A 25,060-nucleotide genomic window follows, 5' to 3' on the forward strand; every position below is an offset into this window, starting at 1 on the left:
CCAGTCTAAATTACTGGGAGTGACAAATCGTCCTCATGTCCAGGCCTATATTACTAGGAGAAGCACTGCCAAAAATGGCTCACATAGGACACAAATTCAATAAAAAAAATCTGTCAGATTACCAATGCACCACCGGGATGAAGAAGACCCCCATGATAAAGATGGAATTCTTGAATTTACCGTATGTCCTATGTGAGCCTTGTTTTGGATTTTAGTGTTAGGACTCGGAAATATGAGGACCCTTGATGTGGGTCGCAAGTTTGAGTATTTTGGCCAAAATATCGACTAATACCTCTTATATTTATACATCATTTTTCATCTTTTTTATAGCAAATTTTTCCATGTTTTGAAAGATGCAGAGAGGCCCTTTAGTGTTGGTTGGGTGGATTGGGGTGTCTGTCTTGTGGGGTGCACTTATATAGCGCTGGGCATCACACATACCTGTAACTGGCGCCCTATGGAAGCCTCATCTGCTCATCTGTGTGCATTTTTAATACTATGCAACCACCCCCTCCATGACTTGGTAGGTCTGTGAGTGGTCGCTCCATCAGTATTTCGCTATTTTGGAGAAACACTGCCACAAGAGAAAAATCTAAAACTTGAATCGGGCAGCAAATCTCATATCTGGAGGTCTGAAAACGAAGGCAAAAAAGAAGATTGCAGACTCAAACTAAAGCAATTTTATTAATTAAATTCTACCTTAATTAATTAAATAAAAAAATCAATGTATTACTTGTGATTGGTGCTCGGAGTTATCAGTCAAAACTTTAATTATTTGTTCAAAGAGGAAACTTCCTGTCCGTAATAAGCTGTGATCTTATATGGTCATTATATTTATAGTTTTAAGAGGAAATTGAAAAAAAAAAAAAATACCATGCACAGAATTGCAGATTCAATCAAAAAGTCTCTTTCACTTTTTTTTACTCTGGAAGCAGTTTGGTCGGGTTTTCCCTTTTTTTATCCCCCGATCTCCATTAGTTAGAACATTTTTGTTATACTTTAGTAAGAAACCGATATATGAGCAATTATACTACAAATTGTATTACTTTACTTGTGACCTATTGATCGGCTTCTTTAGATTTTTCCAATTTTCGCGCACAAGATGATCTTCCTGATTACCCTGGTGACATCTGTGATCATTCTCTTCTCCTCGGGTAAGTGAGAACATTTTCTTGATTATGTTCGGTCTTAAAGTTTCTCCCGGTTACTGGTCCTTTTGGGTCTTGGCAGAATAAGAGCGTGGGATGCTGGAACTGTGGCATTCCCGAAAAAGGCGGTCGTCCCAACACCCAGACCAATGGGCTGTTTTCAGCTCCGGTGGCGAGTGGACGTTAATAATGATGAGCATACGTGCTGGGATAAGGTGTTATCGGAGCATGCTCAAGTGCTAAGCGAGTGTCTTTGGCGTGCTCGAAAAATATGTTTGAGTCCCCAGCCATGAGACATACAGCTGTGTGGACTCGAACATATTTTTCGACTACGCCGAAGACACTCAGTTAGCACCCGAACATGCTTGGGTAACGCCTTATCCAAGCACGCTGGTTCATCACTAGGTGTTAACAGTTCTGGCACCTAACAGCACAGCTGAGTCAACTGTTTAGTAGCCGATGCCAGGTATTACAGTAGCCACTAAACAGTTGACAGCTGTGATATTCAGGTCTGCAACTGTTTACATCCAATCACCACCAGATCTGATTGGTGGGCATACCAGGTGTAGGACCCCCAAATGACTTGATAGTATTTACACTTCCTCGTCAATATCATGGAACACAGGGTTATTTCTGGTTCTATCAAGTAATCACCTATCCACGTGGTAGATAATACAGTAACTGATGGATTGGTGGGAGCTACGGAAAAGTGGGACCTGCCCCAATTTACAGCTAAAAAGTCCAGTGTCCCGTTAAAATGGATGAGCGGGTGTGTACATAACTCCATTCAGAGTCTATGGGACGGTCAGAGATAGATGGGAAGTCTTAGAGCTCAGTCCTCACACGGGTGCTCCATATGGGACGTCTTCTCTGGTGATCACTTGGGGTACCACAATCTCTCTAGATAAGTGATAACTTGTTATACTCCTTTGATTCAAGCCTCAAATTGAACCGTGCTTCCCTAACATATTTTTGTTTGTGTTGTCATTTTTGGTACCAAAATCAAGTCTTTTTTGTACGGACAGGTGTGACCACAGGAGATATAACCGGATGGGTAAATGACACGGTCACCTTACCTTGCACATATCGTGCCAGGAAGGCGGCCGTTGGGGTGTGCTGGAGAAGAGCCAGCTGTGCTAACACTACGTGCACTTCTACGATCCTCCTCACTAATGGCAGCAGCGTAACCAAGAGGACATCTAAAAGATATAAGTTACTGGGGAATGTCAAGTGGGGCGACGCGTCCTTGACCATCACCAAGTTGACTACGAAACATAAAGGAGCTTACTGCTGTAAAGTGTCAATCCCAGGACTATCCAATGACGTGAAAAGAGAAGTAAATTTACGGATCATGGAACGTAAGTTAAAGTTTTTTCATGTATTATTCAGTCATGGCCAAAAGTGTTGGCACCCTTGAAATTGTTCCAGAAAATGAAGTATTTCTCCAGGTAATTATTTCAATTACACATGCTTTCTTATACAGATTTATTTACTTATTGTGTATTGAAGCAACACTAAAAAAAACAGACAAAAAAAAGTCAAATTGGACATAAATTCACACAAAACCCCCATAATGGGCGGGACAAAATTGTTGGCACCTTTCCAAAATTGTGAGTAAAAATCTTTTGTTTCAATCATGTGATGCTCATTCAAACTCACCTGTGGCAAGTACCAGGTGTAAGCAATATGGAAATTACATCTGAAACCAGATAAAAAGGGGAGAGATGGACTCAATCTTTGCATTGTGAGAACAGAAATAGGAGAAAATAACTGACTTCAGAACCAAAACTGTTGAACAGTATCAACAATCTCAATGTTACAAGTCCATCTCCAGAGATATTGATGTTCCTTTGTCCATGGTGTGCAGCATAATCAAGAAGTTTACAACTCATGGCACTGTCGCTATAACCCTGGATGTGGATGGCAGAGAAAAATTGATGATAGGTTGCAACACAAGATAGTCCGGATGGTGGATAAGCAGCCGCAATCAAGTTCTAAAGAAATTCAAGCTGTCCTGCAGGTTCATGGTGCATTAGTGTTAGCGTGAACTATACATCGACATTTGAATGAACTGAAACGCTATGGCAGGAGACCCAGGATGACCCCTCTGCTGACACAGTGACATAAAAAAGCTAGACTGCAGTTTGACAAAATGTATGTGAGTAAGCCAAAAGTGAGTAAGCTTTTCGGTAAAGCACATCATTCTACTATTTACTGAAAACAGAATAAAGCCTACAAAGAAAAATATACAGTACCTACAGTAAAATATGGTGGAGGTTCAAAGATGTTTTGTGGTTGTTTTGCTGGCTCTGGCACTGGGTGCCTTGACTGTTCACAAGACATCTTGAAATCTGAAGATTACGAAAGGATTTTGGGTTACAATGGAGTGTCAAGTGTCAGAAAGCTGGGTTTGCATCCTAGGTCATGGGTCTTCCAGCAGGACAATGACCCCAAACATACTTCGAGAAGCATCAGAAATAGATGGAGCAAAGAGTCCCGATCTAAATCCCATTGACATCTGTGGAGAAATCTTACAATTGCTGTTGGGAGAAGGCGCCTTCACATATGAGAGACCTGGAGCAGTTTGCAAAGGAAGAATGGTCCAAAATTCCAGTTGAAAGGTGTAAGAAGTTTGTGAATGGAAGTGACTGATTGCTGATATTTATTCCAAGGGGTGGGAACCAAAGATTAAGTTGAGGGTGCCAACGCTTTTGTCCGGACCATTTTTGAGGTTTTGTTTGAAATTATGTCCAATTTGCCTTACAGAATTTAGAGAAAGCAAAGAATACTCCAGGCCTCAAGAACCCTCAACGAGCCATGTTTCCACTATTTCCTTAGTATAACATGGGTGAAATAATTATGGTCAGCTCATGGGGATTATCATGGGTGCTGCTTGCACCAGTCTATGAAATATAATTATATCATGACCTGTGAATGGAACTTAAGAACTGCCATGGACATGGGTATTCAGGTGAATTCAAGGTCAGATTTAAATTCTCTCTAGGCCCCAACTTCAAAACAATACCTTAGGGTGGTGAGGAATGTACTTTTTGGTTAAAGCTGATCAGTTAGCTGACTCCCATCACTCGTTTGGCCACTAGGCTGCTTTGTCGATTTGCACACTTGGTTCCTCTGCGAATAATAAGATCTGGCATGTTGAATTCTATCTGCCTAATCTTTTTCCTTCATCACCATCTGTTGTGAGGGGGAAGAGGCCCTCATACACAATACTCTTCTGGTCTTCTGGTCCCACCCAATCTTCAGCTTTGACTCGCATGTGTGGCCAGTTGAAGACTTCCAGCCATTCAATGGTCAGAATAGTCCTTTGAGCCTGTTGAGTAATTGTTTTACTATTATTTTTTTCCATCGACAGCCTCAGATATGACGGGATCAGTAAACAGCACAGTGACGTTACCCTGCACGTATTCTGCCAGTAACGTGGTGACTGGCGTGTGCTGGGGAAGAGGACGCTGCTCTACATTTAGGTGTCCTGATGCAATCCTCCGGAGTAACAGCAGCAGAGTAATCAGGCAATCTTACAGATATGAGCTTTTGGGAAAGATCCCGCAAGGAGTTGCGTCTCTGACCATCACCAGCCTGACTGTAGAAGATGAAGGAACGTACTGCTGCAAAGTGTATATCCAGGGACCATCTAATGACGTGAGAAGAGAAATAAACCTGCAGATAGTGACAGGTAAGGAGAATTTCTATGTCTTTCATCAGGTCTCCGAGAGAGGAGGGTAGATCGCCTTAGCCATCTAATCCTTAATTTTGAGTCCTCCAATGGGGAAAGCTGTCATTTGTAATGCCACCACTATAAATATCCAATAAAGAAGGGACTTCAATGATATTATAGGGGATTTTCACTTGAATTTTTAAATTTAAACTAAGTACCTCCTACAATTGCCACGGCTCCACTGATTCTGAAACCGTATCTCTTTTACTCCTGAACCCTTCTGTTCCAAAGTTATGCCTAGAAATAATGACGAAAAAATTTCCCTTCAACCAACTGGACATATACAACAGAACTTCTCTGTGGGCGTGGCTGTGTTCTGATTGGCCAGAGTCAGAGGAGCAAAAGCAAGGGGAGAAAAAGGGGATAACTTGCCAGGGGGCATAATTCTGGAATGGAGTGACACAGAAGAAAAAGAAAAACCGTTCCAGAATCAGCGGAGAAGAGGCAATTATAGGAGGTACATAGTTTAAATTAAATAATCCAGTGAAAGGTCCCCTTTAATAAGACATAATGCAGTTCCTTGGAAAGCAATTTCTTGTTGGTGGTGTCAAAATCAAGCTGCATAATGACAGACGTCTGTATTATTAATCTAAATGTAATTTATAAGTAGATGGTGAGAAACTCATCTGGGGAACACTTGGAAACGTGATTAGAGGTATTATAGTCCTCTTGGTACCTGCCATGGTCCTGTTCATCTATAAACGTAAGTATGATTTACTCACTGATTGTGTGCAGAATGTACTCATTTTGTGGTGAGACCTGTAGGTCGGCTATGTGGAGGAGGTAATGATACAGAGCTCCAAACCCCGTGCGCAGACATAGATTTGTATGATATCATTCTGTCTACCTGTAGCCATCATTAGAGGGCGCTCACAGCACACTGTTATACATAGTCCTCAAAGCAGATAGCTCCTGAGCTCCCTCTGGTGGTGACTGCAGCCAGTACTGGCATGGGAGTGCACACTGGGCAATTGCCCAGGGCCCCCACTTACATGAGGGCCTTCAGTGTCTACAACAGGCGCTACACTGATAAAAGCATTATTATACATTATTGTGTGTGCCTGGTTGATCTTAAAATGTATGGGCTCCTGGTGGTGTATATTAGTAAAACAAAATTTCACCCAATAAATGGGTGACTGAGAAAAGGGACTTAAAGGGAACCTGTCACCCCGAAAATCACGGGTGAGGTAAGCCCACCGGCATCAGGGGCTTATCTACAGCATTCTGTAATGCTGTAGATAAGCTCCCAATGTTACCTGAAAAAGGAGAAAAAGACGTTATATTATACTCACCCAGGGGCGGTCCCGCTGCTGGTCAGGTCGGATGGGCGTCTCTGGTCCGCTGCGGCGCCTCCCATCTTCATTACAAGACGTCCTCTTCTGATCTTCAGCCTCGGCTCCGGCGCAGGCGTACTTTGCTCTGCCCTCTTGAGGGCAGAGGATAGTACTGCAGTGCGCAGGCGCCGGAAAGGTCAGAGGCCCGGCGCCTGCGCCTTCAGTACTTTGTCTGGCCTCAACGGAGCCGTGGCTGAAGATCAGAAGAGGACGTCTTGTAATGAAGATGGGAGGCGCCGCAGCGGACCGGAGACGCCCATCCGACCTGACCAGCAGCGGGACCGCCCCTGGGTGAGTATAATATAACGTCTTTTTCTCCTTTTTCAGGTAACATCGAGGGCTTATCTACAGCATTACAGAATGCTGTAGATAAGCCCCTGATGCCGGTGGGCTTACCTCACCCGCGATTTTCGGGGTGACAGGTTCCCTTTAAAAAAAAGTTTTTTTTTAAATTTTATATGTAGATCAAAAAGTCCCAATATTTAGAATACATAATCTCAGTAGAAGCGCCTTAAGAATGTTTGGATACTGGAGGTAGATCTGGCCATAAATAAATAGCTAAGCCAAAACCTATTCACAAAAAATATAGCCAAGATAGAGGTATAAAAAAGTTGTAAATTTCACTAGTTAGATTAAATAACATAAAAGACTAAATTTAAGAGGGAAGGCAACACATGACAGCAGGAGGAGATGAGGTGAATAAAAGCCAGTATACACTACCGTTCAAAAGTTTAGGGTCACCCAGACAATTTTGTGTTTTCCATGAACACTCATACTTTTATTAATCAAATGAGTTGCCAAATGAATTGAAAATCTAGTCCAGACATTGACAAGGTTCGAAAAAAAAGATTTTTATTTGAAATAATAATTTTCTCCTTCAATCTTTGCTCCCTTTGCAGCAATTCTAGCATTGCAGACATTTGGCATTCTAGCAGTTAATTTGCGGAGATAATCTGGAGAAATTTCCCCCTACGCTTCCAGAAGCCCCTCCACAAGTTGGTTTGGATGATGGGCACTTTTTTTGTACCATACGGTCAAGCTGCTCCCACAACAGCTCAATGGGGCTGAGATCTGGTGACTGCGCTGGCCGCTCCATTACAGATAGATACCAGCTGCTGGCTTCTTCCATAAATAGTTCTTGCATAATTTGGAGGTGTGCTTTGGGTCATTGTCCTGTTGTAGGATGAAATTGGCTCCAATCAAGCGCTGTCCACAGGGTATGGCATGGCGTTGCAAAATGGAGTGATAGCCTTCCTTATTCAAAACCCCTTTTACCTTGTACAAATCTCCCACTTTACCAGCACCAAAGCAACCCCAGACCATCACATTACCTCCACCATGCTTTACAGATGGCGTCACGCACTCTTCCAGCATCTTTTCAGCTGTTCTGCGTCTCACAAATGTTCTTCTGTGTGATCCAAACACCTCAAACTTGGATTCTTCTGTCCATAACACTTTTTTCCAATCTTCCTCTGTCCAATGTCTGTGTTCTTTTGCCCATATTAATCTTTTCCTTTTATTAGCCAGTCTCAGATATGGCTTTTTCTTTGCCTCTCTGCCCTGAAGGCCAGCATCCCGGAGTCGCCTTTTCACTGTAGACATTGACTCTGGCATTTTGCGTGTACTATTTAATGAAGCTGCCAGCTGAGGACCTGTGAGGCATCGATTTCTCAAACTACAGACTCTAATGTACTTGTCTGGTTGCTCAGTTGTGCAGCGGGGCCTCCCACTTCTCCTTCTACTCTGGTTAGTACCTGTTTGTGCTCTCCTCTGAAGGGAGTAGTACACACCGTTGGAGGAAATCTTCAGTTTCTTGGCAACTTCTCGCATGGAATAGCCTTCACTTCTAAGAACAAGAATAGACTGTCGAGTTTCACATGAAAGTTCTTTTTTTCTGGCCATTTTGAGAGTTTAATGGAACCAACAAATGTAATGCTCCTGATTCTCAACTAGCTCAAAGGAAGGTCAGGTTTATAGGTTCTCTAATCAGCCAAACTGTTTTCAGCTGTGCTAACATACTTGTACAATGGTTTTCAAGGGTATTCTAACCATCCATTAGCCTTCTTACACAGTTAGCAAACACAAAGTACCTTAAGAACACTGGAGTGATGGTTGTTGGAAATGGGCCTCTAAGTGAAATTTCTAAGTGACCCTAAACTTTGGAACGGTAGTGTATGATCACAATATGCAGGATATATATGTGATGAATAAAGTGCTATAATAGTCACAGTGTAGATGTCCAAACAATGATCAATACAAAATAGGAGAAATAATAGATATGTGGTAAGTATTCAAACCTGTGGTCATCTCTTGCAGGAATGGCACCAGGTCAAAGTATATACAGTGGGGCAAAAAAGTATTTAGTCAGTCAGCAATAGTGCAAGTCCCACCACTTAAAAAGATGAGAGGCGTCTGTAATTTACATCATAGGTAGACCTCAACTATGGGAGACAAACTGAGAAAAAAAAATCCAGAAAATCACATTGTCTGTTTTTTTAACAATTTATTTGCATATTATGGTGGAAAATAAGTATTTGGTCAGAAACAAAATATCATCTCAATACTTTGTAATATATCCTTTGTTGGCAATGACAGAGGTCAAACGTTTTCTGTAAGTCTTCACAAGGTTGCCACACACTGTTGTTGGTATGTTAGCCCATTCCTCCATGCAGATCTCCTCTAGAGCAGTGATGTTTTTGGCTTTTCGCTTGGCAACACGGACTTTCAACTCCCTCCAAAGGTTTTCTATAGCGTTGAGATGTGGAGACTGGCTAGGCCACTCCAGGACCTTGAAATGCTTCTCACGAAGCCACTCCTTCGTTGCCCTGGCGGTGTGCTTTGGATCATTGTCATGTTGAAAGACCCAGCCACGTTTCATCTTCAATGCCCTTGCTGATGGAAGGAGGTTTGCACTCAAAATCTCACGATACATGGCCCCATTCATTCTTTCATGTACCCGGATCAGTCGTCCTGGCCCCTTTGCAGAGAAACAGCCCCAAAGCATGATGTTTCCACCACCATGCTTAACAATAGGTATGGTGTTTGATGGATGCAACTCAGTATTCTTTTTCCTCCAAACACGACAAGTTGTGTTTCTACCAAACAGTTCCAGTTTGGTTTCATCAGACCATAGGACATTCTCCCAAAACTCCCCTGGATCATCCAAATGCTCTCTAGCAAACTTCAGACGGGCCCGGACATGTACTGGCTTAAGCAGTGGGACACGTCTGGCACTGCAGGATCTGAGTCCATGGTGGCATAGTGTGTTACTTATGGTAGGCCTTGTTAAATTGGTCCCAGCTCTCTGCAGTTCATTCACTAGGTCCCCCCGCGTGGTTCTGGGATTTTTGCTCACCGTTCTTGTGATTATTCTGACCCCACGGGGTGGGATTTTGCGTGGAGCCCCAGATCGAGGGAGATTATCAGTGGTCTTGTATGTCTTCCATTTTCTAATTATTGCTCTTACTGTTGATTTCTTCACTCCAAGCTGGTTGGATATTGCAGATTCAGTCTTCCCAGCCTGGTGCAGGGCTACAATTTTGTTTCTGGTGTCCTTTGACAGCTCTTTGGTCTTCACCATAGTGGAGTTTGGAGTCAGACTGTTTGAGGATGTGCAGAGGTGTATTTTTATACTGATAACAAGTTTAAACAGGAGCCATTACTACAGGTAATGAGTGGAGGAAAGAGGAGACTCTAAAAGAAGAAGTTACAGGTCTGTGAGAACCAGAAATCTTGATTGTTTGTTTCTGACCAAATACTTATTTTCCACCATAATATGCAAATAAATTGTTAAAAAAACAGACAATGTGATTTTCTGGATTTTTTTTTCTCAGTTTGTCTCCCATAGTTGAGGTCTACCTATGATGTAAATTACAGACGCCTCTCATCTTTTTAAGTGGTGGAACTTGCACTATTGCTGACTGACTAAATACTTTTTTGCCCCACTGTATTAGTGAAGAAGACATTAGAATGTCTGGGCTCCTTATAGGTAAATATGTGTCTGTCTGTATGTGCTCTGTATCTGTGTTTACACGTATGTCTATATGGATGCATGTGTTCTGTGTATATATATATATGTATGTATGTGCTCTATGTATATGTGTATGGGCTCTGTGTATATATGTGTGTATGTGCTCTGTGTATATAGGTATGTATGTGCTCTGTGTATATAGGTATGTATGTGTTAGGTGTCGAGTTTCCGCTTCTGCACAAGGGGAATCTCGAGCCATCTCCGCTGCAGTCTCCCATTCTTATCCAGCCACAGTGGAGTCTGCTCAGCAGAGACGTCGGTCCCAGCGTCTTGCTCAGTCTCACTCTGTACAAAGAGTTACTGCTGCTTTTCCTGCTTCTGCCATTGAAGTCAGTGTTGGGCAGCGGCGAGCAGATGCTTTTGGGGCTAAGTCCTGCTTTTCTCTTTCTGAGCATGCCCAGGGCAAGATCTCCCATTGGAGATCGAGGGTCACATGTTCAGGTACTGCAGCACATCCCATTGGTCCTCCAGGAAGGTCCTGAAAGGGCAAAACTTTGGTAGCAGCTTCCCATTGGTCCTTTATTGGAAGGTCCTGAACGTGCTGCAACTATATAAGCTGCGCATGACCGCACGGCCATGCGCTAGTGTACATTTGTAAATGTGTGTGTGTTGTGAGTGAAAGTCGCTCTTTAAATAACCCTCCCTATTGGATGACTGTTTGCGGAAGGTGTATGTTTGTTATCTAGCGCCTGACTTAGCCATCAGCACATAAACACACAATACAGCGTCTTATTGCTGTGACCGCCAGTGCGGCGCCTTGTGCTTTCACAGCGCTTTCCTGACCCAAGCCTGGGTGGTTAGTGGCGTTCGCCAGTGCGGCACTGCATGCACTCTCGTGCTTCTATTGCTGTCACTCTGACACCTCAGTAGCGGTGTCGAGCGCATGAGGTCTATGTACTCAAATCCTGTGTCTTGGGATTGAGTTCTGAGACTCGTTGCTTGCGCTCTTGGTGCGGTACCACGGCCCTGTGACGTAACAGGGTTCGCTTCCTTCACACAGGGTGAGGTTAGCCCATGTGTGTATTCACTTTGTACCGCCATATAGTCCGTCATTACTTGGCAGCAGGTTCCATCTCTGCATGGTGGACCCCGGGCTGCGAACGCACCATACTCTATCTGTCTTATTATTTGGTGCGTTCCGCTAGCCCTAACATTACACTAGCGCCAGGGTCTGGCTAGTAATGACGGACAAACAGCAATCCTTGCGGTATATCCAGCAGCTGGAGTGTAGGTTGGCGGCTCTCGAGAGCTCAACCTCAGCTGTGGATGTTACCGCAGTTGCTGTACAGGCTGCTAGCGTGGCTGCAGCAACCTTGTCCATTGCCACCCCTGTTCCGACATTATCTCGCCTCCCGCTGCCAGAAAAATTTTCTGGTGATAGCAAATTTTGTAGGGGATTCGTGAGTCAGTGCTCTATTCACCTCGAGCTCCTGGCTGCACGTTTTCCCACAGAGCGGGCTAAGGTGGGATTTATAGTGTCTCTCTTGTCGGACAGGGCGTTGGAATGGGCTACGCCGCTGTGGGAGCGTGGCGATCATGTGGTGCAGAGTGCTTCGCTGTTCCTGAGCACTCTGAAACAGGTCTTTTTAGGACCTCAAGTCACCCATGATACTGCGCTCCAACTGCTGGCATTAACTCAGGGTGAGTCTTTGGTCAGTCATTTTGCCGTCCAATTCCGCACTTTAGCTTCTGAGCTGGAGTGGTCGGATAAAGCTCTTATCCCCATATTTTGGAGGGGCCTGGCTGATCACGTTAAGGACGCTCTGGCCACTAGGGAGATTCCTGCCACACTGGAGGAGTTAATAACTGTCTCCACTCGAATTGACCTCCGTTTTAACGAGCGGAGGTTAGAGCGAGCCCAGTGTAGGCAGAGGTTTCGGCTGGCTCCTACCTTCGCCAAACCTCTGGAATCTCCGGTCCTGGTTCCTGAGTCACATGAGGCCATGGAAGTGTCACAAGCGGGATCTAAGTCCCGGACCACTTGTGCACTCAAGGTCTGTCATGTTTGCCAGCAGTCAGGACATCTAGCCACCAGATGTCCTCAGCGGTCGAGGAAATGTCAGCGTCTAGTGGTAGTAGGTGGAGGTACACTAGACACGGCGACGTTTGCCTCTAAATTGTCCTTTAAGGGGACAATTATTATAGGCTCATTCTCCCACTCGGTAGAGCTCTGCGTGGATTCTGGGGCGGAGGGCAATTTTATGTCTTCTGCCGTCGCCCAACGTCACGCAATACCCCTGGTTATGCTAGCTCAACCAGTAACAGTACGAGTGGTGAATGGGTCGACACTGCCCTCACAGATAACACACCAGACCATCCCTTTTACTCTGTTCATGTCGCCATCTCATCAGGAGATTATATCTCTGCTTGTCATTCCTGAGGGAATTGATGAGGTCCTGTTGGGAATACCTTGGCTACGGTACCACTCTCCTCATATCGAGTGGTCCTCAGGCAGAATTCTGGGATGGGGCGAATCTTGTGGGGGTAGGTGTCAGAGGGAGTGCATTCAGGTTGCTACTACAGAGGTACCCGCAGATCTATCCTCTCTTCCCAAGCAGTATTGGTCTTATGCAGACGTGTTCTCCAAAAAGGCGGCGGAGATCCTTCCGCCCCGTCGCCCCTATGACTGTCCTATTGATCTCTTGCCTGGTGCTGAGCCTCCCCGGGGTCGAGTCTATCCGTTATCTCTCCCGGAGACTGAGGCAATGTCACAGTACATCCAGGAAAATCTGGCAAGAGGATTAATTAGGAAGTCAGTGTCACCTGCTGGGGCAGGGTTCTTCTTCGTGCAGAAGAAGAATGGGGAATTGCGTCCATGCATAGACTACAGGGGTCTTAACGCCATCACCGTTAAGAATAAGTATCCTTTGCCCTTGATATCTGAGCTCTTCGATAGGCTTCGGGGAGCAAGGGTATTTACTAAATTAGATCTGCGGGGTGCTTACAACCTGATTCGCATCCGTGAGGGGGACGAATGGAAGACGGCATTTAACACCAGGGATGGGCACTATGAATATCTGGTGATGCCCTTCGGGCTCTGTAATGCCCCAGCCGTTTTCCAAGACTTTGTGAACGACATCTTCCGGGATATGCTTTCCACCTCGGTCGTAGTCTACCTGGATGATATTCTCATCTACTCTCCAGATATTGACTCCCACCGGAGAGATGTTTGCAAAGTCTTCGACCTCCTACGGGTAAACTCCCTCTATGCCAAGTTGGAGAAGTGTATGTTCGAGCAGGAGTCCTTACCTTTCCTAGGCTACATCATCTCTGCCCAGGGATTGGCTATGGATCCTGCCAAACTACAGGCTGTGATGGACTGGCAGGAACCCCATTCTCTTAAAGCGGTGCAGCGCTTTATGGGGTTCATTAATTATTATCGCCAGTTCATTCCGCACTTCTCAACTTTGGTAGCTCCCTTGGTTGCCCTCACCAAGAAGGGGGCAAATCCCAAATTGTGGTCTGAGGAGGTCTCCAAGGCCTTTAACTCCATAAAGTCACACTTCGCTAGCGCTCCCATCCTACATCTCCCCGATGTTGATAAGCCATTTATCATGGAGGTGGATGCCTTTTCTGTTGGTGCTGGAGCAGTCCTCTTCCAAAAGGATGCTCAAGGTCGGAAGCATCCTTGCTTCTTCTTTTCTAAGACCTTCTCACCAGCAGAGAGGAATTATTCCATTGGGGACAGGGAGTTGCTAGCCATGAAGTTGGCTTTCTCGGAGTAGAGACATCTCTTGGAGGGAGCACGTTTTCCCTTCCAAGTCTTCACAGACCATAAAAATTTGGTGTACCTGCAGACAGCCCAGCGGTTGAATTCTCGCCAGGCCAGATGGTCCTTATTCTTCTCCCGGTTTCATTTCACCCTCCATTTTCTTTCTGGGGAGAAGAACATTCGGGCCGACGCTCTCTCTCGCTCTGTTGTGTCATCTGCGGAGGAGGAAGAGGAGCCTCGGCTTATTGTCCCCACCGAGAGCTTGAGAACTGTGGCCCCGGTTTCGCTAGAGTCTGTGCCTCCGGGCAAGACTTTTGTACCATCCAGTTTGCGACCGGAGGTTCTCTCTTGGGCACACTCGTCCAGGGTGGGTGGACATTTTGGTTCCAAAAGGACATCTGAGTTACTGGCGAGGACATACTGGTGGCTGCATATGGCTCGTGATGTCGCAGAATATGTTCGGGCGTGTGTCTCTTGCGCCAAGAACAAGTCCCCTCGGCAACGGCCAGCTGGTTTGCTTTACCCTCTGCCGGTGGCGGACAGGCCCTGGGAGATGGTCAGGATGGACTTTGTGGTGGGCTTACCCAAGTCTCGTAACTGCACCATTATCTGGGTGATCACCGACCATTTTTCCAAAATGGTGCACTTGGTGCCTCTTCCACGGCTACCTTCTGCACGGGCGTTGGCTGTCTTGTTCATCAAACATATCTTTCGCCTACACGGTATGCCAGACAAAATTGTTAGTGACCGGGGTCCCCAGTTTAAGTCTCGATTCTGGAGAGAGCTTTGTCGTCTACTCAGTATTGAGTTGAATCTCTCTTCGGCATATCATCTCGAGACGAATGGGTTGGTAGAGAGGGCCAACCAGACCTTGGTCACATATTTACGACATTTTGTTTCTGCCAGGCAGGATGACTGGGCATCCTTGCTACCGTGGGCAGAGTTTGCGCTTAACAACGCCGTAGCCGACTCCACCGGTCAGACTCCATTCCTCCTAAATTACGGCCAGCATCCGCGTGTCCCTGTGCCCATGCCTGTGTCTTCTGCTGACTCCAGGGTGGCAGACAGGGCTCTGGAGGCACGGGACATTTGGGACCGCACTCAGGATGCCATTCGGGCCTCCAAGGAGAGAATGAGGTCCTCCGCCGATGCTCATCGGCGTCCCGCTCCGACCTTTGCTCCTGGCGACTTAGTGTGGCTCTCCGCCCGTAACATCAGGCTGCGTGTTTAGTCCACTAAGTTTGCACCTCGCTACTTGGGTCCCTTCAAGGTCCTTGAACAGGTTAACCCTGTGGTCTACCGTCTGGCCCTTCCTCCACGCTTGGGTATCACCGACACCTTTCATGTGTCCCTCTTGAAACCCGTATACATGTCCCGGTTTTCCGAGTCATCTGCCGGGACATCGGGTTCGTCTACGGATGATTACGAGGTGAACGCTATTTTGGGGTGCAAGGTGGTATGTGGCAAAAAGTTCTATCTGGTGGATTGGAAGGGTTATGGCCCAGAGGACAGGTCCTGGGAGCCTGCTGAAAACATTCGGGCCCCACAGCTCATTGCTGCCTTCGAGCATAGCGAGGCCCAAGGAGGGGGGGGTCCTAGGAGGGAGGGTAATGTTAGGTGTCGAGTTCCCGCTTCTGCACAAGGGGAATCTCAAGCCATCTCCGCTGCGGTCTCCCATTCTTATCCAGCCGCAGTGGAGTCTGCTCAGCAGAGACGTCGGTCCCAGCGTCTTGCTCAGTCTCACTCTGTACAAAGAGTTACTGCTGCTTTTCCTGCTTCTGCCATTGAAGTCAGTGTTGGGCAGCGGCGAGCAGATGCTTTTGGGGCTAAGTCCTGCTTTTCTCTTTCTGAGCATGCCCAGGGCAAGATCTCCCATTGGAGATCGAGGGTCACATGTTCAGGTACTGCAGCACATCCCATTGGTCCTCCAGGAAGGTCCTGAAAGGGCAAAACTTTGGTAGCAGCTTCCCATTGGTCCTTTATTGAAAGGTCCTGAACGTGCTGCAACTATATAAGCTGCGCATGACCACACGGCCATGCGCTAGTGTACATTTGTAAATGTGTGTGTGTTGTGAGTGAAAGTCGCTCTTTAAATAACCCTCCCTATTGGGAGGAAGGTGTATGTTTGCTATCTAGCGCCCGACTTAGCCATCAGCACATAAACACACAATACAGCGTCTTATTGCTGTGACCACCAGTGCGGCGCCTTGTGCTTTCACAGCGCTTTCCTGACCCAAGCCTGGGTGGTTAGTGGCGTTCGCCAGTGCGGCACTGCATGCACTCTCGTGCTTCTATTGCTGTCACTCTGACACCTCAGTAGCGGTGTCGAGCGCATGAGGTCTATGTACTCAAATCCTGTGTCTTGGGATTGAGTTCTGAGACTCGTTGCTTGCGCTCTTGGTGCGGTACCACGGCCCTGTGACGTAACAGGGTTCGCTTCCTTCACACAGGGTGAGGTTAGCCCATGTGTGTATTCACTTTGTACCGCCATATAGTCCGTCATTACTTGGCAGCAGGTTCCATCTCTGCACGGTGGACCCCGGGCTGCGAACGCACCATACTCTATCTGTCTTATTATTTGGTGCGTTCCGCTAGCCCTAACAGTATGTGCTCTGTGTATATGTGTATGTATGTGCTCTGTGTGTATGTGCTCTGTATATATATGTGCATATGTGCTCTGTGTATATGTGTATGTTTGTGCTCTATATATATATATATAAATGTGTGTATGTGCTCTGTGTATATGTGTGTATGTACTCTGTGTATATATGTGTGTATGTGTTCTGTGTATATATGTGTGTATGTGCTCTGTGTATATGTGTGAATGTACTCTGAATATATATATATATATGTGTGTGTATGTGCTCTGTGTATATATGTGTGTGTATACTTTGTGTACAGTATATATATATATGTATGTGCTCTGTGTATACTTTCATGTGCGCTATGTGTGTAACATACAGTGTATGTATGTAGCATCCATTTATAAATCTCGACTGCACAGACAAGAGTTCATAAGTGTAAACATGTGGGTAATCGCCCAACAATCGAGCAAAATGCGGCTCAAAAATCCTTGTTCTCAGCAGCACATCGCCGGTGTAAACTGAAGATGTGCTGCCGATAACGTGATACTGTATGAGGACAGATTAATCTATTAGTGATTGTTCTGTCCCCATCATTCTTCCTCAGCTGGAGTTAAGAGACTGTGAAACAAGCGCCGAACAACTTCATTATTGTCAATCGTTTAATGGTCTGAAATGTTTAGGGCATTTAGGGCCCCAGGTTAACCCTTTGCACATGGCCCCACTTTGTCTAAAAGCGCCCTGACTGCAGGTTGACAGAATTTTATCCATTCAGGGAATTTGGAGCTTTGTATCAGGATATTGAAGCTATAAACATTAGTTAAGAAAGTAATTAGCTTAGAATTTTGTACCTTAAGATAAGTTGATAAATGGCCGAATCTCACTGTAATATATATTTACGATTGTTTCTATCAGAAGTACTTAACTGTATACGGTGTCATTATTTCCACTCCATCTTTTCTTATGTCTTTTGTAGGTTGTGACTTATAATCCTACTGACCAGAAGAAACTGGAGAACGTACTGAATGCAATACTTACTTCTTAAAGTTTTTGTCCTATGAGGACAGACCTTGTCAATATCCCCTCCCATATTTAAACCCTCCTTTAGTAGGCAAAATGGAGAGTCGCTAATTAAAAGCTCTCGCAAACTCGACCATATACAAGATGGTCACCAATTAGCGTCTTTCTGGCTGACCAGCTCTCTTTGTGTCGGGAGCCGGGACTATTGACCAACCCAGGAGAAGATTCTGAAAGGGATGAGGGATTGAAAAGATGTGTTACTCAATGGATATGTATAAAGTTTGAGAAACATTTTCTTTGCTTTACTGTATCTAAAATAAAAAAATGAAAAAACTTTGAAAATCATAAAAAAATTTTTTTTAAAAATCTACCGTTTCTGTATGCAGCTGTTCTGCAAACCTATGTGTCTCTATGATTATTTTCAAAGAGGCCTATGATTTGCTGTAATCACATAATTCGTGGGAAACACCCACTGAACTCTGAACCAGAAGCTCCGCATGCAGCAGTGGCGCAGGAAGCAGGTACAGCCGGCTGCATCCTATTGGCCAGAACGACTGGAAAAGTCATGTACAGCTGGAGGGTGTTTGCCCTGCAAAAATCATCAATGCGTTCACAAATGGTTTGATTTATTGAGGATTTATAGACGATATTTACATATGTACAGATAAAAAAAATTAATTTATCATATAAATATTTTGTTCGGTTTGGTCCTGTGTTCTTTCCAGGCCCTCCAGTGATAAGATTGCTGGATTCCTACAAAAAAAAATCATGTTATATGGGATATATAAGTGCATAAATCATAGTTTTCTTAAAGGGGTTTGATAAGATTAGAAAAGACTGTTATTGGTATTATATCCAATTAAATAAGGCTGAGCTGCAATACAACACTGAACCCGTGTGCAAGAGTGGTGCTGTTTATAATTTATTGTTTGACTTTTATTACATTTTTACGGAAAGAATTGGATGTTTATTAGGAAAAATTGAATAAAAAAACAGCAATTTTGCAGGTATTGAATGGGAAAAATTGGCTAAAAAGCATTAATTTTCCTGGCAATTAATGGGAAGAATTGGATAAAAAAACAGCAACTGTGCAGGTATTTAATGAGAAGAATTGGATAAAAAAATAATTTTGCAGGTATTGAATGGGATAAATGGATGAAAAAAACAGCAATTACAGGCGCTAAATGGACAAATAGAATTGGATAAAAACAGCAATTTTGCAGGCAACAAATGGGAAGAATTGGATAAAAAACAGCATTTTTTTTTCAGGTACTGAATGGGAAAAATTGGATAAAAAAACAATTTTGCAGGTATTGAATGGGAATAATTGGATAAAAAGCTACAATTTTGCAGGCAATACATGGGAAGGAATAGATAAAAAATAGCAATTGTGCAGGTATTGAATGGGAAGAATTGGATTAAAAAAAAACAATTTTGCAGGTATTGAGTGGGAAGAATGCAATGAAAACCAGCAACTTTGCGGACAATAAATGGCAATTTTGCAGGCAAAAAAACAGCAATTTTGCAGGTATTGAATTTGAAGAATTGGATAAAAAACAGCAACTAGAAACTGCTATAAAAGATAACCTACAGTTGCCCCAACACGTTTAAATCACTAATATAACACTATTGAGTCTTATTTTTGCATTAAATGACTGTTCTTGATGTCCCATCATAATGTAAATACTTGTACAAAAACAAGTTATATAGCGCAGCTCGTCATCTGCAAATATACTAGGGCTAGTCTGGGGAGTTGTCTACCAACGCAGACTAGTCCGACCTCAGATGCTGCAATCATCTTTCCTGGACATGTCTGATGCTCTCTGCACTGCCCATGTTGAAAATCCTATGCATACGCACAATGTCTTTCCTGCCTGCACACGAGCAATATGTCTTTCCTGCCTGCGCATGTGCACAATGTCTTTCCTGCCTGCACGTAAACACTACGTCTTTCCTGCCTGCACATGAGCACTATGTCTTTCCTGCCTGTACATGCGCACAATATATTTCCTTCCTGCTCATGCGCACAATGACATTCTTTCATGCACATGCATGCAATGTCTTTCCTACCTGCACATGTGCACAATGTCTTTCTTGCCTACTCATGAGCACTACGTATTTCCTGCCTGTGCATGCGCACAATGTATTTCCTTCCTGCACATGAGCACAATGTCTTTCCTGCCTGCACATGAGCACTATGTCTTTCCTGCCTGTGCATGAGCACTATGTCTTTTCTGCCTACTCATGAGCACAATGTCTTTCCTGCCTACACATGAGCACTACATGTTTCCTGCCTGTGCATGCGCACAATGTCTTTCCTGCCTGTGCATGCACACAATGTCTTTCCTTCCAGTGCATGCGCACAATGTCTTTCCTTCCAGTGCATGCGCACAATGTATTTCCTTCCTGGGCATACGCACAATTACATTCTTTCATGTACATGCACACAATGTCTTTCCTGCCTGCGCATGCGCACAATGTCTTTCCTGCCTGCACATGAGCACAATGTCTTTCTTTCCTGCGCATGCACACAATGTTTTTCCTGCCTGAGCATGCACAGTAAATGTGAGTGTATTTCCCACATCATCAGCGGCAGACTGCGCATGTCCAGGCAGCAGAGACATTACGTTCATGTGCAATAATTTGCCAGGACTAACTTGATTTTTTATAAACAAAGTCTGACAAATCTGTGGCGTCTCAGGTCAAAAAAGGGACACGATGTTCATAAGTACCATCTTCAAATGTTGGTGGCGTTAAGCTGAGCCACCTCACAGTCTGCCACTGACTGCGACGTCCAGGAAGTGAATCTGTGGGGATCAGAGTTATCTCTGAACCCAGAATTTGTGTCAGGTGCACCGCTGTGTGATTTCACCCTGCTCCTGATGTTACTGGTGTACTTACTGCCCCACGATGATAATGTATGTCACGGTGTGATAACTGCTTTCGAGCACAGAAAAAACGAAGGGACTGGAGCAGCGAGCTTCCTAATCTTATTGCGGATCCATAGACAGAAGCGTTGTACAAATTAATTTCATTTATCACTGACCTTGAAGATGACTTTTTATTTTTCCTTTTACGATATCTGTCTGAAAAAAAAAAGAAGATTGCAATTTATTACTGCTGTGTCCTCCTAAGGAAGATCATCAGTGACAAGCCACAATCATCAGCAAGTGCTCAATTTCCCTGCAGCGCCTCCGAAGGTGAAATGGAGCATTACACAATTCAAAGTGTCATCAGTGAAAAGATCAGAGACGAGGGTTCTCAATGAGGGAAACCCCTGAATTAACTCATATTTCCTTAACAATGTACTAAAAGCTTTTATAGCGCAAGCAATCAAACTCCCGATCTTAATAAAAAAAATTGAAATATTTATATCAAAAGTTTAAATCAACTAATTAAATGTATTTTTTTTTAAATAAAAACTAACATAATTGGTATTGTGACGTCTATAAAAGTCCGATCTAGGAAAATATAAAATTAATAAAAGCAAATAATAAAAAAAATGTCAGAATTGCTGTTTTTCGGTTATCGCACCACCCAGAAAATAAGCAATAAGAAGCCATCAAATAATTGTCGGTACCTCAACAAAGTATTAATGAAAACAACAGTTTGCGTTGAAAAAAACAAACCGATAAATTGGAAAATAAAAAATTATAGGTCTTAGAATTTGGAGAGAATTTTTTTTTTTTTTACAAAATTCTGTTTTTTTTTTGGGAAATTCTAAAACGTATCAGTGGGGCCAGACAGATGCCAGATTATCAGATATTTTAGTCATCTCCTCTCGGTCTTGGGAAATTCCCACCAATTCCAAACTAATGTTCTGAGCCGGGTTATCAGACTTTCTGGATTATCAGAAAGCTTTTTTTTCTGTTTACAGACTTTGAAAATTTGCCAAAGAATCTATAAAAGTAACTTACAAGTAAATAATAGCGCAGTCAGTGAAATCAGGACGATGAGAACGATGACGACGATACTGATAATATGAGGCAAAGCATTAGCCTCCATTTGGGTGTCTTCGATTTCGCTATCCTGCAAAAAGACAAATGATCAGGTGGAAAATAAGACATAGTCGTCATCCTGGCAGCTCCTAGATGCCATCATCTGATCATAAATGATTTTTTTTTTCATATGTGTAATTCCAAATATCACCACTAGAGGGAGCTCACTGCACCTAGGTTATACAGTTATCACTGGGAAGGGTAATAATTTGTATGGCTGCAGCTCCCCCTAGTGGCGGCTGCAGGAAAATGCTCAAATAGGAGCAATTCTGCACCTAGTACCATGTGCTTATTATTTACTGCATACACGTCATATTACATCTTATATTTTATTAATTAAAGTCTACCTGGCTTGCTCGCTTCACGTTAAAGGGAGGAGGGTCAGCAGAGGTTGTCTTTGGGGTAGCATAAGGAGGTTCATGGTCTGTGGATAAAAGAATGTTTTAAAAAATAAACTCAAAGAAAGTTATGAACTACGCCTGCATGTTTTATCTCCAAAAATTATTTGTGGATTGATTTAATAATATATCTGTACTGGGGAGATAGTTTTTCTGACTTGGCAAATGATAGAATTGTAACCACATGCAGTCACCACTAGAGGGAGCTCACTACATGTGGATTTATACAATCTAGTGTTGAACTGAACTCATTGAGAACTATAGAACAGTGATGAGCTCCATCTAGTGGTGACTGTAGGTAATTGCAGTGTTATAATAAATAGCAAAAAATGCCCAACCCCATAGCAGTCAGTGGTAGGTACAAGCCTTTTATTAAAATAGTCTAGTCTGTGTCCATTCAAATACCAGCCATTGTGCCTCTTGTGCCGTCTATGCCGGATGGGAAACACAGTAGATGCTGAGCATGAGAACCATGGTAGTTAGGCCGAAGCCAAGGTGCAGGTGCCCGCCTCATCAGTAGGCATCTCAGACTTACCACGAGTAGTGTGAACAGTCGTGTGAGTAGGTTCTGGAGGCTTCGGAGCGGCTGAAATAAAAATAGCGATAAGTTAGTAAAAGTATGTGACCACTTGTGAAAAAAAGACCCATGAAGAGAATAGTCTGAACATGGTCTGATGGTACCACAGCTCCTGGGCCGAGGAGGAAGCAAAAGAGAGGACACAGACAGGACAGCACGGGGTCACAGCCGTCTCCTCACCCTGACGGATCTTTACTGTTCTCTCTAATTTTATGTCATTGAATGGTCCAGGGATCTCCACACGGCAGCAGTAGGTTCCTTCATCATCTTTGGTGACCCCGATGATGGTCAGGGACACGTTCCCCTGACTAATGTTCCCCAGCAGTTTATATCGGTCAGATTTCCTCCCGGTCACTATTCGGCCATCAGTCCTGATAATCTCGTTATTGCACCAATAATTTGGACATCCGTCCCGTCCCCAGCACATTGTGGTTGTCTCGGCGGAATATGTGCAGGGTAATACCGCAGTGCCATTCAGTGATACCGCCACCACCAGAGCGGCTGGAGCCACCGGACCTGAAAATCGAGAAGACAGTATAAAATGAAGGACAAAATAGGAATAATTTATCTTCAACTAAAGGAGTGTTTAGACTATCAGAAAATAATTATGGGGAACCTGTAGGGAGGTTGTTTGGCCCCTGAACAGTCACTAATGTCCTCCAGTGCTCATTATAGAAATGGTTCTGAGGCCCAACACCGACCGTACTAAGCAGAGAAAGCAGTGACGTCTCAATAATGGGAGAAGGCAAATATGGCATGGGGAGAAAGATAGATAATAGATAGATAATAGATAGATAGATAATAGATAATAGATAGATAATAGATAGATAATAGATAATAGATAGATAATAGATAGATAATAGATAGATAGATAGATAATAGATAGATAGATAGATAATAGATAGATAGATAATAGATAATAGATAGATAATAGATAGATAATAGATAATAGATAGATAATAGATAGATAATAGATAGATAGATAATAGATAGATGATAGAAAGATAGATAGATAGATAATAGATAATAGATAGATAATATATAGATAGATAGATAGATAATAGATAGATAATAGATAGATAATAGATAATAGATAGATAATAGATAGATAATAGATAGATAATAGATAATAGATAGATAATAGATAGATAATAGATAGATAATAGATAGATAATAGATAATAGATGATAGATAGATAGATAATAGATAATAGATAGATAATAGATAGATAGATAATAGATAGATAATAGATAGATAGATAGATAATAGATAATAGATAGATAATAGATAGATAATAGATAGATAATAGATAGATAGATAGATAATAGATAGATAATAGATACTATATATAGATAATAGATAGATAATAGATAGATAGATATATAATAGATAGATAATAGATAATAGATAGATACAGTAGATAGATAGATAACAGATAGATAATAGATAGATGGATAATAGATAGATATATAATAGATAGATAATAGATAGATAGATAGATAATAGATAGATAATAGATACTATATATAGATAATAGATAGATAATAGATAGATAGATAGATAATAGATAGATAATAGATAGATAATAGATACTATATATAGATAATAGATAGATAATAGATAGATATATAATAGATAGATAATAGATAATAGATAGATACAGTAGATAGATAGATAACAGATAGATAATAGATAGATAGATAATAGATAGATAATAGATAGATAGATATATAATAGATAGATAGATAATACTGTATTTTGATGGTAGTCCCTCACCTGTGGCCAGTATCACCAGTACGCAGACTGTTAGACCCCGCGGTGACATTTCTTCTCTGTAGCCAGCCTTCTGCTCCCTGTGCTGTTCTCATTTCTGATCACACGTATCTTGGTTCTTCTAGAAACGAGAAGCTCCTTGTGTGGTGATGACTCACGCAGACTGTCAACTTCACAGTGTGAAAACCATCGGACCATGCGCATGATATTTCTGCTCCGCCACTGCCGCCCCGAGCAGACATTGTGCACCGTATACTGTGGATGACTCAGATTTGCTGACACGATAATGAGAGTTAATTCTTTCTAGGAAGCCGTAAACTTTTGGTGAACACAAGAAAAACGACTCAGAAATAATCCGGGGTGACATCAGCAGCCGGCCATAGTGTAGAGCAAAAAACTGTTGATGCAATGGGGCCGTTGTGTCCGCCTGACAGAGCCCCAGCCTGCCACTATGTGTCCACCTGACAGAGCCCCAGCCTGCCACTATGTGTCCACCTGACAGAGCCCCAGCCTGCCACTATGTGTCCGCCTGACAGAGCCCCAGCCTGCCACTATGTGTCCGCCTGACAGAGCCCCAGCCTGCCACTATGTGTCCACCTGACAGAGCCCCAGCCTGCCACTATGTGTCCACCTGACAGAGCCCCAGCCTGCCACTATGTGTCCACCTGACAGAGCCCCAGCCTGCCACTATGTGTCCACCTGACAGAGCCCCAGCCTGCCACTATGTGTCCACCTGACAGAGCCCCAGCCTG

At 43.5% G+C, this 25,060-nt stretch overlaps 2 protein-coding genes across 4 annotated transcripts; one reads left to right on the forward strand and one right to left on the reverse strand.

The window, feature by feature from the left end:
- Window positions 1-903: 903 nt before the first annotated feature.
- On the forward strand, window positions 904-17,875 carry LOC138673916 (hepatitis A virus cellular receptor 1 homolog). Of its 2 annotated transcripts, none has more exons than XM_069761946.1 (5): window positions 904-1,154; window positions 2,174-2,506; window positions 4,522-4,842; window positions 5,495-5,587; window positions 17,519-17,875. In XM_069761946.1, the coding sequence occupies exons 1-5, from the start codon at window positions 1,103-1,105 to the stop codon at window positions 17,530-17,532; spliced, it is 813 nt and encodes a 270-aa protein (XP_069618047.1). In that variant the 5' UTR covers window positions 904-1,102; the 3' UTR covers window positions 17,533-17,875. The 2 variants fall into 2 exon arrangements, with proteins under 2 accessions (XP_069618047.1, XP_069618046.1); XM_069761945.1 differs by having other exon boundaries at window positions 948-1,154; window positions 5,492-5,587; window positions 17,519-17,825.
- A 296-nt stretch (window positions 17,876-18,171) lies between these two features.
- Window positions 18,172-24,466, reverse strand: LOC138675304 (T-cell immunoglobulin and mucin domain-containing protein 4-like). Of its 2 annotated transcripts, XM_069763393.1 has the most exons (7): window positions 24,312-24,466; window positions 22,716-23,051; window positions 22,494-22,544; window positions 21,908-21,984; window positions 21,480-21,591; window positions 20,609-20,648; window positions 18,172-18,315 (listed from the first exon to the last, which is right to left on the reverse strand). In XM_069763393.1, exons 1-7 carry the CDS (start codon window positions 24,358-24,360, stop codon window positions 18,237-18,239), a joined length of 744 nt encoding a protein of 247 aa, XP_069619494.1. In that variant the 5' UTR covers window positions 24,361-24,466; the 3' UTR covers window positions 18,172-18,236. The 2 variants fall into 2 exon arrangements, with proteins under 2 accessions (XP_069619494.1, XP_069619495.1); XM_069763394.1 differs by lacking the exon at window positions 21,480-21,591.
- Window positions 24,467-25,060: the final 594 nt, after the last annotated feature.

Source organism: Ranitomeya imitator, chromosome 4 (assembly GCF_032444005.1).
Source record: "Ranitomeya imitator isolate aRanImi1 chromosome 4, aRanImi1.pri, whole genome shotgun sequence".
Classification (NCBI taxonomy): Eukaryota; Metazoa; Chordata; class Amphibia; order Anura; family Dendrobatidae; genus Ranitomeya; species Ranitomeya imitator.